Source organism: Homalodisca vitripennis, chromosome 3, assembly GCF_021130785.1.
Source record: "Homalodisca vitripennis isolate AUS2020 chromosome 3, UT_GWSS_2.1, whole genome shotgun sequence".
NCBI lineage: Eukaryota > Metazoa > Arthropoda > Insecta > Hemiptera > Cicadellidae > Homalodisca > Homalodisca vitripennis.
In genome coordinates this window covers 133,842,973-133,862,839 of record NC_060209.1, presented here as the reverse complement: position 1 = coordinate 133,862,839, position 19,867 = coordinate 133,842,973, and the positions used below count along the sequence as shown (strand labels likewise).

The 19,867-nt window shown below is 31.0% G+C and overlaps 1 protein-coding gene across 3 annotated transcripts in view; it reads right to left on the bottom strand.

Annotated features, from left to right (window-relative positions):
• LOC124357547 (tyrosine-protein kinase Btk29A) overlaps window positions 1–19,867 on the bottom strand; it is a 142,906-nt gene that overhangs the window by 122,152 nt on the left and 887 nt on the right. For 2 of the 3 annotated variants that reach the window (XM_046809450.1, XM_046809449.1), the window contains exons 2-3: window positions 11,048–11,201; window positions 1,324–1,374 (exon numbers count right to left, since the gene is read on the bottom strand). In XM_046809450.1, coding sequence (XP_046665406.1) covers window positions 1,324–1,374; window positions 11,048–11,197 — 201 coding nt within the window. In that variant the 5' untranslated portion in view covers window positions 11,198–11,201. The remainder of the gene's footprint in view (window positions 1–1,323; window positions 1,375–11,047; window positions 11,202–19,867) is intronic. The other variant, XM_046809451.1, reaches the window with a different exon arrangement.

Here is a 19,867-nt window from a genome sequence, read left to right as displayed (position 1 = left end):
AAACCAAACTGAAATTAACACACCTGATGTCTTACTTGATGTTTTATATTCTTAATAATAACAAATATTGTAATAGATGATAAATAATTATTTGTATTAAACAATTTATTTGTACATTCACATTTTAAAACAATGAAAAGATTCAGTTTATTTTTGTAATAAAGTAATGAAAATATTATTAAAACATAATAAAAGTTGGAAAGGAAATGTCTTTTAACTTATTTGTTATGTTTAAGCACAATGGATGGCTGTGCATGACAAATCGACAGAATTAGAAGCAATTTAAAGTTGTTTGTTAAACCCAGTCATTTTCCTGGAGAGCACATGATTGTTCATGAATCTGCAGCCAAACAGCCTCTCCATGGCCTTGAGTTGTGGGACTTTACTGTTTGAGGAAAATCACTTCTATTTTCTGGCTTGTCTATGGGTTTCACTATAAAATATTGGTTATTATCTGGTACTAACACAAAACATACGATTTTGTACATACAAACACAATCAATAGTGGCATTCATCTAGATATTACTAACATTTATTGATTGTACAAAGCTATATATTCATAAGAAGCTACTTCATACAGAGAGGTGGACACTTCTTTGATAGAATAAAGAGTCCTGTTTATTAAGATATCTTAAGTTTTTTTAACTTTTGACCATTTTTGTATTTTATATTATTTTGTATATATTATGTTTAAAACTTATATCCCATATAAGTAGGCATTTTAAAAAAAACCTAAGTCTATGGGTCCGGTTGACATTATTTATTGCTCTAGTACTTGTAAGAATGTGCAGATTCCTAATATAAAAATTTGGTTTTATGTTTTTTTTGCTGGAAGAATACACACAAAAATATACTGGCTATAAAGAGTAAAAATTTTAAAAATTTTAAAGTGATCTTTAGCAGAGTCACTAGAGTCACTATGTTTTATCTTTAGCATTATTCTGATACATTTGTTCTGTAGTTTCAAAATATTATCCATATTTATTAAAGAGCCATTACAGGGCAATACCAAATGAAATGTGAGTGCATATGGGTAAAATCTACATTTTTCAAGTTTTCAAGTTAACCTTTCAAAAGAAATGTACCCACTAATGCCTAGTTTATTACTTAAATATCACATATAATGCTATTAAAATTAAGAATAATTAAAGCCAAGATGCATATACAGACTAATATTTTTAAACACTTATTATAATGCATCTAACAATTAGGTCTAAATTAAATGTTTCGTATTATACTGTACAAAACGACAAGTAGCACACAGCCATGCAATGACATGACACCACCACCGTTACATGCATAAATGGAGGTGGGGGTGCCTACCCTGATTAGCTGGTGTAGAGGATCTAAGCAGCCTACACCAGGGTCCGCAGCCTGTAAGCCGTCACATGCTATGTACACATACACATAACACAGTCATATGTTATATAATACACCTGCATTTTCTCAAAGAAAATAACAGGTTAGTTATTGACAAGTATTGTAGTCCATTGTTACTGTTGTTTTATCAGTTAGTTACACACAGTTATCCAGTTATTAACAAAGTGAGTTACAGTAGGAATATTTCTATACATATAAAAGAATCAGTAGTGCCTTGAAAAAACTATATTCCTATAAACACATTATTTAGCCTTATTAATTTACAGCTAAGTTATACAGTACTTACAGGTATTAATGTGACACATTGATGAAAACTGTATATACAACACTATAGTACATGTATACTCACAGATAGCTGGATTTGCATTCACTTGCAGTTATATCACTCGTTATAGTACTGTTGTTTAGTTCCTAGCTAATGACTCCAAATAATATTTTAATGATTTTATACAATATAACTGAGCAAAGCTAGTAAGTGTAATTTATAAAATAATGTTAAGTAAATTTGTATTATTACTAATCTCCACCAAACAATAGGACAATGGCTTTTGTATTAAAGTGAAAATATACAAAACTGCAAGTGTGAAAAGGTCACAGTATAAGTCTGTGTTGACAATGCCCAAAAATGAGTTTAAAATACTGATTCATAATTCATTAAGTAAGAACAACTCTGCCTGAGATTGGAGAAACAGAACTTCACTTATCTCAAGTAATCTGAAAGATAAATTTATAAAAGAGAGTGTGAGAACAGTACCATTGAAATAAAATGTTTAAGGGCTATATCTCTTGTGGCTTAATGGATAAGGACTTTCATCTTTTCAAAAATAAAGGAGCCTTTGAGGAACACTTCAAACACTAAAAAGTTTAAAGAAACTGCACTTGGTTGAAATTGTTGGTGGCATATGAACATGATAAAGTATTGATAAACCTGTGACTAATCAAGGTAAGTGCTTCAGTAACACCTAAGTAAATAAGATAAAAATTACATGTTGTTATTATGTTTTGGCTGTTAACTTTGTTGTACAAAACATTACGTAGTTATAGCAATGCAAAACATATTTTAATGTACTATTTTACATTTATGTTTTAAAAATTGTAGACAAAACAAGTTCAAAACCGCAGTCTATTTTAACTTCTCATTAAATAAAATAAATGGAAAGCTATAAATTGATAGCCAAATTGATAAAATGGAATAAATAACATGCAATAATAATAAATTGTAACTTTAACAAAGGTAATAAAAGTTAACTAACATCAATGACTTAAAATGAATTATAAATGATCAAAAATCAATATTCAGTTCTGAATATGTAAGCCTCACGAAGATCACTGAAAAAGAATCTAAAGTTCATTGAAACGGAATTTACAAAACATCCTCAGAAGATCTTGGGTGATGGTTCATTTTGGATATGTAAAGCAAATTTATTGAAGAGCTTTTAACCCAAGTAGCAAGATTTTTTTAATAAACATATTTTATAAGTGGTAGGATCATATTCAGGGCTGGCAGCTTGGAGAGGGGGAAATAAAAACAACAAAGATTCATATAAATCACTGTTGTTTCACAAAACATAAAAGTTAGATAGGTCAGGCTTTTGTTACTTTGCTACGCCTAGTTAGCTACCATTTATGTGGCAGTGATGACAGTGTCAATGCTGTGCATGGGTGATGGGGGACATGTGGTGTGGTGACATTGTGGTTAGCCATTATCTGAGGAAATCATTCCAAACTTCACAAATCTTCAATTCTGAATAACTTTTTGCCTAAGATGTAAGTTTTAAAAAGTTATTTTTAAGTTCATGATTAATGTAATATAGAAATAAAATCTGTAGCAGATAGACTGACCTTTTTTTAATTACTATTGAACCCATTAGCCTCCCGCATTAAAATTTTGAGAATCACTTTAAAAAATAAAAACTATTTATAGAGACCTTTTAATTTAAAAATTTAATTAAAAAAAAGCAAAAATACAAATTTTTTATTTGATTTATCAAAAGCACTTTTTATAACAAAGTATGTTGTGTTGGAAATACAAAGAAAGAGCATTTAAAACTTAGTAAAATGAAGCTACTCCCATCTATCTAGATCAATTAGGAGAAAAGCTATGTTAATTTCAAAATATGTTGCTTCCATCTCTTCTAGGATTTTGAGCAACTTTACATAACCATAACTTTGAAACCGTTTAAAATATCTGGGAGGGGGGCATTTTTCTTGGCAATTTTCTTAATTTGTTTAAAGACTACATTCACACCAAATTTCATGAAATTCAGGTAGGGGCCAGGTTTATACCCTGTGTTAATTTGTTATGGAATGACCCCGAACATGATTGTGGACTGTGACCTCTATGAGCTTCATTGACATGTTATTCTGAATTGTTATGTCCTGAGGGGAAATATATAAATGTAGATTAATCTGAGACAATTTTGCAGAAACTTCTAGCTTCGAAGCATCAGTTTTTATAGAATACTCACCACTAAAAATTAACAGTGGAAAAAATAACATGTCAGTATTTGTCTTCACTATAGAAAATTGGATACAAAGAATGTACTCTGGGAAAGAACAAGAACATTCTGAGAAAGTTTTAGTATGAAACAGGTTCACGTAAGTTTATGCAATGAATTTAAAGAGTCACCAATTCATCTAGAGTAATATTATCCCATTGCTGATGATAGCCAGCAGATATACCAACTCAACAAAAAACATTGATCATTGATAATAAAGATCTATTCAGGTGCCACAAAGTTCTTCAAATGTCTGTCAGGTTCTTTATGAATGGTCCTCCAATAAAAATGTCTTTAAGATAATTTTCTTAGTGCTCAAAGTTTCTCATCATCAGACATTTCTCTTTCGCCGTTTGTTCAACAACTCAACTCAAACCCATTAGCTTCATGTCTAAGGCTCTCCGACACCCCATTAAGATTTAGGTTTAGCAGTCAGGATGCAATTGCTATTAATCCGTATCAATGTTGTTTTGACCATAGTGGTACTGAGAATGTTGTATTCCTAAATGTATTAATATAGGGAATACAATCTAAATTGTGTCAGTTTTATATTCCCTAAGACTATTAAAATGTGTTCCATGTGGCTTTACCAACAGTCATTACTTGTTAGACTCAAATTGTGGTGCTAAGATAACTCTAGAGAGGTAATGATACAGATGTTTTAATCAAATTTTGTCTGTTACTCATAAACTGTATTAAGAACATACAATATAAGGTAAAACCAAAAAGTGTATGTATATTATTTACAACATTAAGTGATGGATGTTTGATAGAAACAAATTCAGCATACTTTTGGTCATTTATTTTTTTTTCTTTAGTGTTTTAATCTTTACACTTCATGCACTTACACTATTATTATACAACAGATTTTAAATTCATCACTTTGAACATCTAGTATAGAAAGAATCTGATCCTATCTCAATCTAAACCTGTTCAAAAAGCAGGATATGGGCGTTGATGGAGATGTACAATTATTATCAAGTATCTCTTCAAAGAGGAGGACTGTGGCAAGAAGGTGCAGAAATGAGGTGGAAAGGACCTGAAGAATGACACGTTGCTTCAGGAGCTTCACAAATAGAATAACTTCCTGGAATAGGAATCTGTGATGACACAGTGTAAGATATTACCATCTACATGGATAATCTGAATCAGTGGGAGTGTCGCTGGGAAGAGTGAGAATGAGAAATATGAGCAGAAGAAATTAATAGCGGAACACAATATTTGGATTTGATGACTCTTGGATCCTGTTTAACTTCTTAAAATAATCCCCTCTTTATATAGGCTTTCCTTATATCTTCTTCTAAATTCCACTATTTTCTAGACTTTGCCAAGGTTATATTTAATTTACGACTAAAAATCTTTTTTGTATCCTTGCTAATTTTTAAAAGTAGATGAAAAATCTATTCTTTACTCAATTAGTTACTGGCTGAATTGCATAAGGATGTCTTTAACCACAAGTTAAAACCCATTTTATACTCTAACTATTACTCTCATATCTGCTTGATATATAAATCTTCTCAGTTGATTAACATGTACCAAGTAAATTCTTAACCCGTTCATTGAACTTCAATTATTTCACACTCACTAAAAATACATAGAAACAATACTTAAAACTTCATGGTCTAAAGTATCTTAAAGTTATGTAGTTTTTTAAGATACACACACTGTTATAATTGTTGTTTTTAGTAACAAAACAAAGTAATGAATCACTATGAGCACTTACCAGATAACAACTTTTATTGGGCTTTGTTCACCTAATCTGTTATGAAACCAGTTATTTTGTTATTAAAGCTGATGATGTAAATCTAGTGTTGTGTACTGTGTATGTGCGCTATTAATGGTCAATACACTAACTACAAACATTTTTCCTGGTTCATGATCTAAAGAGAAGATATCCCTCATAACATAATTACAGGGAAAAAATAAATCATATATGAGCGTACTACAAGGCAAATCCAATAAAAATAGTAGAGAAAGTTATCTTTTATTGGTCTCCTTATCCACTAGAGGAATTATTTTTTTATGAGCAAACTATATAGAGAGGGCTAAATAGCCCTAACTCCGCCTCTTGAATAAAGGCATATTTCATTTCATTATATCATTCTAGCTCTTCAGTAAGTCTTCTCATGAGTATCTTATATGGTTTTTACTGCAGGTACTGACCCCCCCCCCCCCCCACCACCACCACCTTCACACTGATGAGGGAGATTGTTAAAATAGTTTCTAGTAGAATTTAACAAAGACGCTATAAAATATAATGTAACCTGGTAGAGTATCTTGAGATACTTGGAAATTACTTCACATCTTAATAATCCAAACCAGAAAAGCGTAGTTTCTTTTTATTTTACTGATTTATGAACCTATGTGCATGACTGCTTACCGAAATCTACACCGTATCTCAAGATAATTCAAATAATGTGAAAAGAATGTATACAGTTCTAAATCCCAAACATTTGACTTATTCTAATTATAACATTGGTTTCAAAGTTAATTTATCACAGATCTTCTGCAATTCGCTTAAAATTGTTTAAATAGTTAAAATTAACAACGTGTGCGATACTGTAGAGATTTCCTCACTTCCAGTTTTCTGTTTGCGCGCTATTGTGATAAAAGTTTATTGAATTGTAGAACTAAATTTCATTGCTATCAAACTATTTTATTAACTAATATATTAAATATAATCAAAAGAAAGTAAAATTATTGAATAAAGTAAATTAATTTACTATGTTACTATCAGTAACGTTTAGTAACAAAACAACATGCACATGCGGAGATTCCCTCACATCTTTAATATTTCTCAACATTAGAATCTTCTCACTAGGATCCTCCTGTACTTTCACTCTTTAATTCTAAAATTACATTTTTAATAAGAGTTTCTTCTCTTTCAAATTGCATGTTGATAGAAAAACACAAAGCTATAGAAATGAGTAAAACAATATAAAAACCACAAATAGGAATTAAATTATTACACATGAACTGCCTCACAATTCTGCACAACAACAATTGCAATGTATGTGTGTTGACTCAAGGTCAACTAAAAATAATGGTGTAGGGGGAGACATCCTAGAGATTCACCCTCCATTACCTATATATGCCTTGCATGTCAGGCAGTTTTAAAACAACTATAATACGATTTAATCAATAACATTAATCTATTAGTCTACAATCATACCCTAATGATGAAACCATATACAGGGTGAAATTTTCACAAGTACAAAAACAAATAATGAGGCTACACTTTAATCTAGTTAGGATCAGTTCATTTTAAAGTAAGTCTTTAATTTACTATACTGTCTTTTTACTTAAGTATCTACTTTGTCTAACAAACATCTGTTTTAAAGTTAAATATATTTATATAATGTTAATTACAGAAGTCTAATTTTAAGGGAAAAATTCAAACAATAAACATGTCTTAAATTGAATTTTCTTATCAGAAATTACCAAGTTGATCAACCATTGGAAAACAGTGCTTTTTTGAAAAACAATTACATAAAGCAGGTTTAAAAGACCCCTAAGAGTGACACACTAATAAATTAACCATGTAGATTACGAAGATTAGGGAATTTAAACCATGCTCAATTGATAATTGTCCAATATATCGTAGGTAACAATATTTTAAGTACCTGTTTATGAGACTTGCAAGTACCACCATGCAGGTTTCCTAGCATGGGGTGAACAAATCGACTACATGCCTGCACTACAAACCTTGTAATAGCAAGGAAAGGTAAAGCCAATCACTCATTCATTGTAGATTGTTCATCAATTGTTGGGGTTACATGATTACAACTCTTGTTTATTGTGTTAATTATTGTTACAATTAGTAAAATATGAGTACCATATCCAGTGAGTGAATTTCAATTCATACATTATATAAACATTGTTTGTATAAAATGTCAATATTACATGACTTCATCACCACCTTTTTGAGAGATATAAACAATACTAGTGTTATTTTATAGTAATTCTTTTTATAAATTCAAAAAAGTTATGGGGTAAAAAATAAAATTTAAATTCTGTATAAGTTACAGATTTAAGAAAGTGTGTCAACTGTGCTTATTCAGTAGTACAATGGATGGCTATTCCTCATGCATTCATCAAGATAAGTGCTTCAATTTTGTAGTAGTAAAAGTAATACATATGTCCAACAAAATGTTTGAATTTTAGAGACATACATGTTTTTATTTTGTAGATATTATACTTTAAGAAGATCAAAATACTTAAGAGGATCAGAATTTTTTCCCATTCATAATTATAGGATCTAATATGATTTAACTTTTGCCTAAACTATATATTAAAATGTTGAGATATGTAGGGCAAATGCTCATTAAAAAAATTGTTTTTAATTATCTACAATATTTAATATAACAATAGCTTGGTTGGTACTTGAGATAAAAAGAGTTCAGGGAAGTTTTGTTATCACAAGGATGGTTTGCTTATCAGTTTTTATTTTTGTTCAGTTGATAAGACAATGACTAAAGTCCATGAGGATACTTCATCTGGAACATTTCTATACTTCCGACAATACCACATGTTAGAACGCCAAACAGATTTTGATTAAAGTCTTTATAAAATATTAAAAATGAGAATGTTAAACAAAAATTTGGTTTATTTTGCTATACCAGTTTTAATATTAATGTCTACCATTTCACATGTAAAACATAGGTTAATTGGACTAAATCTTATGCCAAAATTAGGACTCTTTAAGAGGTGAGTTCTAAAAAGTCAGAAATGAAATTTTAACTGACAGTACTTAAGACACATAAGTGGTGCTACTAAAGGCCTACTCCTAAAATACCTCTCTGGCTGTAAAATTTCAGCCTAATCACAAATTAATCTAATTCAACCTTATTTTCAGGTTTAAATTTCACAAATTCCTCAACTTAGTACCATGGTTTTAACAGAAATTCCTCAACTCAGTACCATGGTTTTAACAGAAATTCCTCAACTCAGTACCATGGTTTTAACAGAAATTATTGTCCTATTAGGCTGACAATTTTACAGTGATATATCCTCATGGAGAGGTTACTTATTATACTATTTGTATTACCCCCTGAATGTCACAGTTAAATTTGCAAGTTTAGACAAATAGCATTTATTATAAAGAAAAATTACCTTCCAAGTTGTTAGTTAAAATTATCCTAAGGTTTATGTAACATCAATGATTTTTAGCACAATTAGACAATATCTTCTGTCTAAGTAAATTATCCATTTGATGAATCCCTTGTAAAAACTAAAAAAGCTGATGTAAAATGTATGTATGAAGTTATAATGTCCAGTATTTTAGACTAAAACTCATAACTTGAGGCTCACACAGTTCCAATAGAATGTAATGTAACATTAGTAGAAATTTGAATAAAAAAAATTTGTTTTATATTAAAACTTCAAATAAACATTAAGCCACACAGAGAATTTGGTAAGAATAAAGAAAACTGTTAACCTCCTTTTACTGAATAATAACATTTTCAAACTGACTAGATAACAGTGAAAGTAGATAGTCATCATGTTCTTGAAATATCAAATAAATTAAACACAAGATGTGATTTTAATTTTACCATTCTAAAGTGAAAAGCATTAGTGCAAAGTGTGAAATTCGTAGTAAATGTGCTCTGTGCAGAGTGCATTTTATAATGAAACAATAAATCTAGGTGCATGATTGATTAAGAGTTTGTTGTCATACAGTTCTTATTTTAAATGAAACAGTAGTCTCTATAGTAGTGTGATGCAACAAACTACCCTACACTAATTATAATATTTCTCAAAGCCTAACTTCTTACCCTACCAAACTGCAGTAGAGGTTTAAGTTTTCTAGGTTTCACAAAATGTTTGATGTAATTAACTCATTGGCTGTAGGTTGCTGTGCTAGTATAGTATTGTTTGTTTGCATCATTACATCAGGTACAACCTTACTTTTGTACAATGTTAGTTTTTGAACAATGCCTTGCTTTCTAATGGAATTTTGTATTATTTTTTATGCATGTACTTGGATATATAGTTAATGATAAATGTTAGGTTGTAATCAATTACAAAGATTTCTTCAAAATAAACATAATTCAAACTGACATTCATGAGTAGTATAAAATGATAATTTTCACTATTTACTTTTCCGTCACCATCGATGCACTTTTATATTTTTACATTAAGCATAATTCCTGCAACCTTTATACCATTTAAGTTGAATTTTCTATATATCCTGCTTAGAATACACGTAAACGGGTACATACAATCAGAGTATCACAACAAAATTAATACAATACGAGTGTAAAGAAATAAGTTGGTTAGTGAATTGTATAACCAATTAGCTGATACTAAGTTTTGGCTAGTGACAATACATGTGTTTTAGCAGTAACTTTGATTGAATTAGTTACACTTAGATAACTTGTCCAATGCTATGAACTGAGGCACGCAAAAGTGAGTGCTTAGACTGCCTTCTGTAGAGTGAGACGCTCAAGTAATACATGTAGTAAATATTTGAATGATCAAAATCAAAGTTACATGGCACAGCCCTATGTAGGACCTCAGAACTAACTGAAATAATATTCCAAACCTCTATCTGTATAAATGGCTAATCTCCTATGTAAGTATTACAATCAAAGGTAGTAATCAGCTATTGTTAACTAAAAAAAGTATTCTCATAAGATTAACATTGTAAATTCGGAAGCTAGTGAGAAATTCTTATTGTCAGATGTACTTCAAATCCACAAAAAGCACATGTAAAGCATAAGAGCTTTCTATTTATACCAAATATGTATTTGAAATATAATTTTAAATACCTATAATCGCCATACATAAACCAAGAAATCATTTTAAAAAAGATAGAAAGATCTTTCTTAAAAGGATTTCTTGATTTTTGTATGGTGATTTTTGGTATTTAAACTATTAAAATCACCATACAAAAACCATATAAATTATAATTCTTTCAGGCAGCTCAGTTATTTGTGTTTAGGCATGTTTACATGTCCACATACCAAAACCTCTTCAGCATTGAAGACCTCATTTTACACTCTTGACATGAATGAGGTAATGAATCACTTTTAAACACTTTTAAAATTAATTGAATACCTGCCATTTTGCAATATGAATATATTACACTTTCAAAACACACCATACATGCATTTAACTTTAAAGCCTAATCAAAGTTAAGAATGAAACAATTAAGTAGGCCAACTTACTTCTGAATCAGAATCGTAATAGACTAGGTAGCGCTTGGTTAAGACAAACCATCGTTGTTTGAAGTTAACAGGAGTAAATCGCTTCTTGTTTTGAGATCGTTTCACCATGAATCCTTGTTTAACTACGGAATCAGCATCTTTGCCAGCCATTTCACTGCAAAATCATATTTAAATTACTTATTGTTAAGAATTAGTAGTGGTTGATTTCTGTTACTGTTGCTCTTTTAGTTTTCCAAGAACTATACACGGTTCTCTGCCTCTTTGCAGTGGCCCACACCAACTTTTACTTCCCAAAATAAAAACTATTTCTGAAGTTGTAACCAATGGAACGAATGTGTAAGGTTCTGGATAAAAATGTATAATAAAAGTATTGAAAGATCCTTGTATGACACTTAAAAATAAGATTAATATGACATACCATCAGACAAATCACAAAGGCAGATCTGAACGACCGAAACATAAATATTGAGCTACATAATGATTATTTTTATATATTGTACGCTAATTACAGTTAAATTGAAATTAATAAGAATCTAAAGATATTACACTAAACTTTAATAGAACCTTCAAGAATGTATAGGATAATGTTGTGATTGTTTATTTGTCTTTGTTTTAGATTTTTGATTTTTAAAGAAAAGTTGTTAATAAAATACATTTATCCATAACTTGCAATTGATAGATACTGACAAGCTTTTCTTTGATAGCAATAATTTCAGAGAACAGTTATCTATGATCTAACTGAGATCCTGACATACTAAGAAATTCATAAACAAATCGGGATAGAGTATGAGTGAAATGTTTGGAATAAGTTGTAACTTGCTACCAGACAAAATCAACTGGTCTTTAGCTATTAATTAAAAGACCAAATGACAACAAAGGGATTCCTAAGCTTTAAACTCAGTATGAAGCAAGAACTCTGGTCTTGGTTCTATTGCTATCACACAAACAGGCTGCCCTCTAACCTTTTGACCGCAAAAATAAGAGTTCTTCCTTGGAGTAAATCTATATATCAAGTTTTAAGTCTCTATGACCTTTCTATCAAGAATAATTGAACATTCTGGTAGTCAAGACAGACAGACAGAGACTGCTTTTTATCCTTTAGACGCCAAAATCTATAGTGGTCTTCCTTGGATCAGGAGAAGATGTAACAAGCTTCAAGTTTCTAAAACCTTTATATAAAATCGCATAAAAAGACAGACAAATGGATGGCACCATGTTTCCAGCACAAACAAAAGAAGGATAGATTTCATGTTGTGTGACATCTTGAATTATTGTAAAATGAACTTGATTGTAATGGAAAATTATTGAATCATTACAATTACAGGAGTCAATCTGTACAACGCTGATGATGATGATGATGCTTTAAAGGTTAGCATGTTAATATCTTCACAACACTATCAACAATTTAGAAACTCTTATCATTTTGCAGCCATTCTTTTATAACAGACACCTCAGTGTTAAAAAATGAAATAAATTTAAAGTTAGTTTTTAAGACATATTTATGTTGTAAAATACTTTAATTTACCAAATCAAAAAAAAAAATAGTTCAATAGAAGATGTATATTTATTTTTATTCCAGGTTAAAGTTGCCTGTTGATGAGACAGTCTACTAATAACAATAATTTAGTTTTTAAAAACAGCTGATTTTACGTAGTGTATAAGTGTTTCTCAGATTTGAGGTTAGAGAGAGGAAGCTTGGACATTTTACAAAAAACTTGAGCTGAATTTAAATAAACTTGGTAAGTAAACAAGTCCTTATTTCCAAATAATTCTGACGTATGTCACAGTGTCACATACGTAACAAGAAACATGAAAAAGTTTAAACTGCATCTCATCTAGAATGTTGACATGGATAACATTTTGTAAAAGTAAGGTTAAGTTAATGATTGTTAATATGATATTTTTTATTTTATTTTAAATATTATTATTTAGCAAGTAAACTGTGTTACGTATGTGACACATCAAAATGTTACGTATGTGACACATTAAGTTATGATACAAAAACTATCAATTTGAAGAAGAATTAACTTAGGAAGTTAGTTAACCTAGCCTATCTACCAAGTTAATCTATTTATTTGTTTATTTTAAAGCCTCCCAGACTGATTTATGTACAAAAAATAAAAGGTTGGCATAATGATAAAGTTTATAGTTTTGCTTGTGTTAGTGATGATTTGAAGCATTGTAAGAACTCTGTGTGGACATTTATAAAAGTTCTTGTAAAAGAAATTAATCAAATAGCTCCAGAAGTAAAACATTTACATATATTTTCTGATAACTGTGCCGGCCAATTTAAAAGCCGGTACACTATGTCAAATATTTGTTTTGCAGAGGAAGACTTTGGTATTGCAATGAACTGGAATTTTTTCTTCTTCTAGCCATGGGAAGAGGGCTGTAGATGGTATCGGAGGGATGGTAAAGAGGATTGTATGGAGAGCAGTCAAGGGTCGGAAAGCTTTTGTTAATAAGATTTCTACAGAGTGGCATTGGAAAAATGGAAAGAAATTCAGCTATTGTTTGTTTCAAAGGAAGAAATAGATCCTAATAGAAAACATCTTGAGGAGAGATGGGGTAAAATTCATCAAATAATTGGTATTCAAGCAATGCACCACTTTCAAGCATATAGTGATCACGAGATACTGATTAGCAGGACATCAAAATCACTCATGCTTAAAGTTGACATTAAGAATGAAGAATATGACGCTACAAAACTGTCAACCCGACGACGGCTACACTATGAAGATGCTTACAGTGATGAATCTGATGATGATAAGTATGAGAGTACTGGAAAAGATGATGCACAGATGGAGACAGATGAAGAGCCCATTATCAAACACTGATAGAAATGTCCAACACGCAAATCCTGGTGACTTTGTATTAGTGAAATTATTAAGTAATAAAATGAAAGAATTCTGCTACGTAGCAGTTTGCCAGAGCAAAGTAAATGAAGATATTGTAGTCACTTTCTTGAGAAAGTATGGGGAGGATACTATACTGTTTAAAATTGATGAAAGGCTTGTGGCTACTAAAGACATTATTTGGGTGTTGGAACAACCTAAAATTAAAACCGTTGGAGTTCGTGTACTTTATCAGTTTCCAAAAACTGTACATGTTAAAGAAGTGTGACTCTGTTAGTTTTACTTAGAACAAAAGTGTACCCAACTTATTTAAAAATTAATATTGTAGAAATAGTTATAAGGAACCTTGATATACAGTATGTGTGAATTTAGTACCTAAGTTTTATTGTAACGTTTTCTATGTGAATTGATAACAGTTACCTATTTTATTGGTTCAGTTCAGTTGTAAGGATATCACTTTTAGATAGAATAAGTTGTTATTTTTATCATAAATGGTGTTCTTGGTACTCTAGTTATACTTGTCACATACGTAACAAAGAACCTGTCACATACGTAACAACAAATTACAATTTTTAACAAGTATTCAAAAGATGTTAGTACATTGATTAATTAAGAGTTGTACGTAAATATTAATTAGGAATGCAATTAATTTTATTTTAAATTTTATTGAAGGAAAAATTAACAGAATTTTACCATTATGTACCTAACACTCTAAGGATAAGTGCCTTTCATGTCACAAATGTAACAGCCATAAAAACATGTATTGCTTGGAAAATAATAAAAATTCTTGTGCCCAATTTTGTATACTTTTGAATTAAATCACCTTCTATACACTGAACTGTGATAAATGTATTTATATAATTTTACTTTATTTATATTTCACCATAAATGTGTCTAAGTGTCACATACGTAACAAAAGAATGGCTGTTTGAATCCTTACAAAATATAAATGCTTATAAGCATGTAAATATTATTTATGTTAAGAAATAGCAAAGATAATAATTTTGACCAACCAGCCGCCATATTTAACTTTTTATTAGATGAGACTGGCTCACAAAAATGTTATATATATATATATATATATATATATATATATATATATATATATATGTGTGTGTGTGTGTGTGTGTATATATATTATGATCACCTCATCATTAAGAGGTGATCATAAAGTGTGTCTCTATTAACAATCTAGCTCTTTTAGCTGCATAAATTAAACTCAGGCTCGGGATGTGTTCATTTTTTTAATTGTCCAGCAGGGATTGGTTGCACCCCAATTCAAAATTTTTTTAATTGGAACACTCTTTCTGTGTATAAAAAATAAGAACATACCACAACATTTCAGGTGTGATAATCCTATTCTCTTACAATTCTGCAGATTGTCAGCCATATCAGAGGTTGAGCTGGAAACACTTGTCATATTTTTAAATGGCCCCACCGAACAAAAAATTTTGGGCCATTCTATTCCATTCAAGGGGACCATAGTGGCCAATCCATCTTCCTGGAATATTATGGTCTAAGAGAGCTATGGCAATGGCAGCAAAATGTGGGGGCACAAATCCTGATAGAAGGTAAGTTTTATTCACATCCAATCATTTTTAAGCTTCAGAATGATAGTGTCTTCTAATGGTGTTCAATGAATTGGACCTATTAAATTTTTGTGAATAAAAAAGGGCCAGACGATGTAATCTCAAAAATTACCCACCCAATTGGCCTTTTAGGGATTGTTTGTTTTGATCTCATGATACTCATGTAGATTATCTGAGCACCAGTACTGACAGTTGTGCTTATTTGGAGCACCACTTAAGAAAAGTATTCATCACTAAAAACTGATGTAATCATGATCCTTTTCAAGCATTTCATTCTGCAAACCCTGATCATCTTCATTCAATTCATGAAACAGTGTATTTATGTAGGAACGAAATTGATTTCTGATAAAGATTTCTGTGTAAACTAAGTCCTTAGCAGATGTTGTGTTTTTGAGCAAGTGTTCTTAAAGATGTACAGCAGTGATTCTGAGACACTGAGTCAAACTTGTAATAGACAATAGACAATTTCTTTATTGACATATTCAGTTGAGAATAGTACATTGCGTCATATAGTACAGATCATATTTCTATTTAAATTAAATTATTTAAGAATTCATTTTCTGAATAAAATGGTCTTTCTTGTAGCCAGTTGGTCAGTGCATTTTTAAGACGTTTTGGTGGTTCTTTTCTTAGAGGTTCTGGAAGTTTATTGAAGTAAAGAGCTCCTTTGTATGACGGCTTCTTTTCAGAGAGACTCAGGTGGTGGACTGGAAGAGTAAAGTTTAAGGCATTATGAGTGTGATGGTGGTGGAAGTCTCTGTTTCTGGTTTGCCCTGAGTTGACAGCATGCAGGATCACTTCTTGAATGTAGAGGTCTATGGTGAGGATGTTCAGTTGTTTGAATGCTTCACGGCAGCTTTCTTGAAACTGGAGTCCTTCTAGGCATCTTATTGCTCGCTTTTGCTGTTTGAGGACTCTCTCCATGTTGCATTTGGTAGCACCTCCCCACACAGCTATGCCGTATCTGAGATGTGACTCAAACAATGAAAAGTAAGCAATTTTAGCTGAATCTTTGCTGCTGATTTGTTTTATTCTGCGTATTACATATATGCTGGTGCTTAGTTTTTTGCAAAGCTGTTCGATGTGTGGTTTTTATTTATTTATTTATTTATATACGGCATACACCATTTTACAAGAAATGTTAAATCCGATTCAACAAGAGTTAAATTATCTTACAATACAGTACAACAAGCAATAATATATTCAAAGATAACAAGCAACAAATAAATAACACCAACTATATGAACAATAAAAAAATTATGGCAATAATCACAGCAACGATTTATGTGTGTGTGGGGGGCGTGAGGGTTGTGTGTGCGTATAATATATGTATGCGTGTATAATTAAACATAACCTGCAGTAGAATATGAAGTTTCGACAAGTAATAATGTATCTTATAATATATAATAACAAGCAATAAATACATTTATAATATTTAACAAGCAATAAAAAACAAGATAACAAGCAATAATTATAAAACTTCTTATTACAGTATAATCACGATGCCAGAATGTGTGGAGAAGAATCACTCATGCACTTAACTTTTGTCATCACACTGATATGTGACCCTCTAAAGGCGTCACCAATCACTCATTACTAACTCCATCATTTGCAGTAAGAAGGCGCACGGCTTGGCTACGAAATCGAGCCACACCAGGAGAGAAAAAGTCCACAGATCCACCTATCTCATTGCCGAGTTGTAAAAGGCGTGTTTCCAGGTTAAGTGTTCTTCAATTAGTATTTCATCACAACATTTAAATATTTTCTATCAACTGGCCTTTTAAAATGAACATTGTTAAAAAGTTGCACTATTGCATGGTAATTTCTCCCTGCTTCACTAAACCATCTTGACTTTATGTTTATTTGGGTAGGGATCATTCATTATGATCAACATTAATACAGAAAATCTACAACTTTAAAAGGGGGAAAATATGTTAAAACATTTTTTTCATATTCCCAATTTTGTATTTTGTTGTAATTTTTTTCCTAAGTGCAAAACAAAACATAAAACAATAAATATCTCTTCCTAGTCAGTCTTAAGAAAGGTAGATATCATACGAAGCTGTCATCTCGAAATGCTAAACCAAAGACGTATTATTATAATGTAGCGATTGGTGGGAAGGGTTGGTTCCATATGAATGTTGAGTTTAGCTCCATTTCAGTATTGACATTGTACTGTATCAACTCTCCCCCTTATTCTGTTTGATAAGATCCTCACACAGGCCAGTGGCATATGAAGACGGGCAAAATAAGGGGGAATATATAGAGAATCAGCCTCTCCTATAAAAAAGTGATTGTTAAGCTCTATTTCACCTTCCACTTGAATGTACTGAACTAAACTCAACATTCACATGTAGTTTAGATATATGATTCAGATATATAACAATAATCCTCAATATTGGCATATTAATCGTAACACTTTCAAACATTTCAGCCCATAATCTTGATACCTTACCCATACAAAAATTGTTACAACCATATGAATTTCATTAAAAATGTAGACTTTTAATAACAATTAATACGAAATTATGTTTTTAAACATATTCACTTCCAACAACAGCTCACAATACGTCTATATTTCAAACTACCATCTTTAAACCTGAAAATTTATGAAAAAATAAGTAAGAATAAATGTTGCTTGAAATTACTGACAATTATTTATGAAAACTGCCAATTTTTATTTTTTTGGGAAATACATAAGATAAATATTTTGCCCAAATGTTAATGACCGACATCTTGAAACATTTATTGGTTGAGACTGGCTAACTAACTCATCCAAACTATGTACAAACACTGCCTCTGTACGAATTTTAGTATGTATATATTAAGAACTATAGCAGTTATCGTGTTCACGAATATTCCTGCAATGTCATATACAAGTTCAAACTTTGTTCGCCCGTTATCTAAAAACCATATATGTAATAAAATAATTTTTTTAAACAATGGAACAAACATTATTGTTAACCCTTTTACTGCCGGCCATTTTTTTATCGTACCAGTCAAAATTGCCAAGGGGGAAAATCGCTGTTGTGCATTCATTTACAAAAAATGCTGTATCTTTTTTATTTTTCATTAGATTTGCATGAATTTTTACTTTATTTACTCGTATTTAAATGCTGTTTTTTTAAATAATAAAAAGAAATTTTAATTTGAAACAAACTCATTATTTAATTTTAAAAATTATGTAAATAAAAAATAAATAAAAAAATAAAAATTGTGTTTGGCATCTGATAATTTATTTTTAAAATTATACTAAAATTTTGAGCATGATATCATTATAAACTAGAGCAATTGCTTAGAACATATACCAAATTTGAAGGTGCTACCTTGAAACATAGCTGCACTATGAGGATTTTCCCAAAACTGGTAGGCCTCCTCTAGGCCTACCAGTGGAAGTTGAAGGTAAACTTATCTGTGCCACATCCCCCTCACTATCTATTAACTCCTCATTATCTGATGGTAAGATAGTCAGGATCGTCATCAGTGTCATCCACATCACTTTGATTGTCATCAATAGCCTTAACACTAATATCGGCATATGAATCTGACAAATTCTGAAGGAAATCGTCACTCAGTTCGTCTTGGACTTGTACACCACCATCGATTAGACTGTTAATTATTGTTCCCTCACTCACAGGAGAGTTAGATGTAACTCTTTTACTCATTTTATCCTTGATCAACAAAAGTAACACTTCAAAAAACTTTCGATAACATTGTAAACAACAACAATGAACGAAGATTTCAGTAATCTAACCCGATCATCTGGTTTTGACAGCTGTCTAGGTAGTTCGTCAATTCTAGTCAAAGACGACGAAAATAGAAATCCAAAGTTCTTCAAATGGCTTCTTTCATTATCCTTTCCTCCTAAACAACCAAAATACCGAATATTTCGGCATTTGAACATAACAGTAGCCAGTAACAATAAAAAAAAACAGACGTCCGACATATCGGACGTTGGCGTTTTCGGCAAAAATGCCGACGTCCGATATGTCGGACGTCGGCAGTAAAAGGGTTAATGACCTGAGAATCCCAAAAATCTTTTGTTTTGCATTATAATGCATAATAAACTAATATATAATCATCTTTTTTCCCAACTTTAAATGGCCGCCATCTTCAAATCTTAAGATATAGGCTATCAAGTAAATGAATAAAAGTTGTTTATAGTTATGGAATTAATGTAAAAACAGACTGACATTGCCATTCCAAAAGGTGTTGTCCTGCACTGAAGGCTGCAAACACTGCCTAGAGATAGTACTGTAATTATTAGTCAAAAAAACAAAATTCTACGTTTGATCAAGAATGATTAGTGATCACAAACGCTTGAAAATCCCTTGGATGGATTGACTATTTCAGACAGCGTATAACTTACTTTTCAA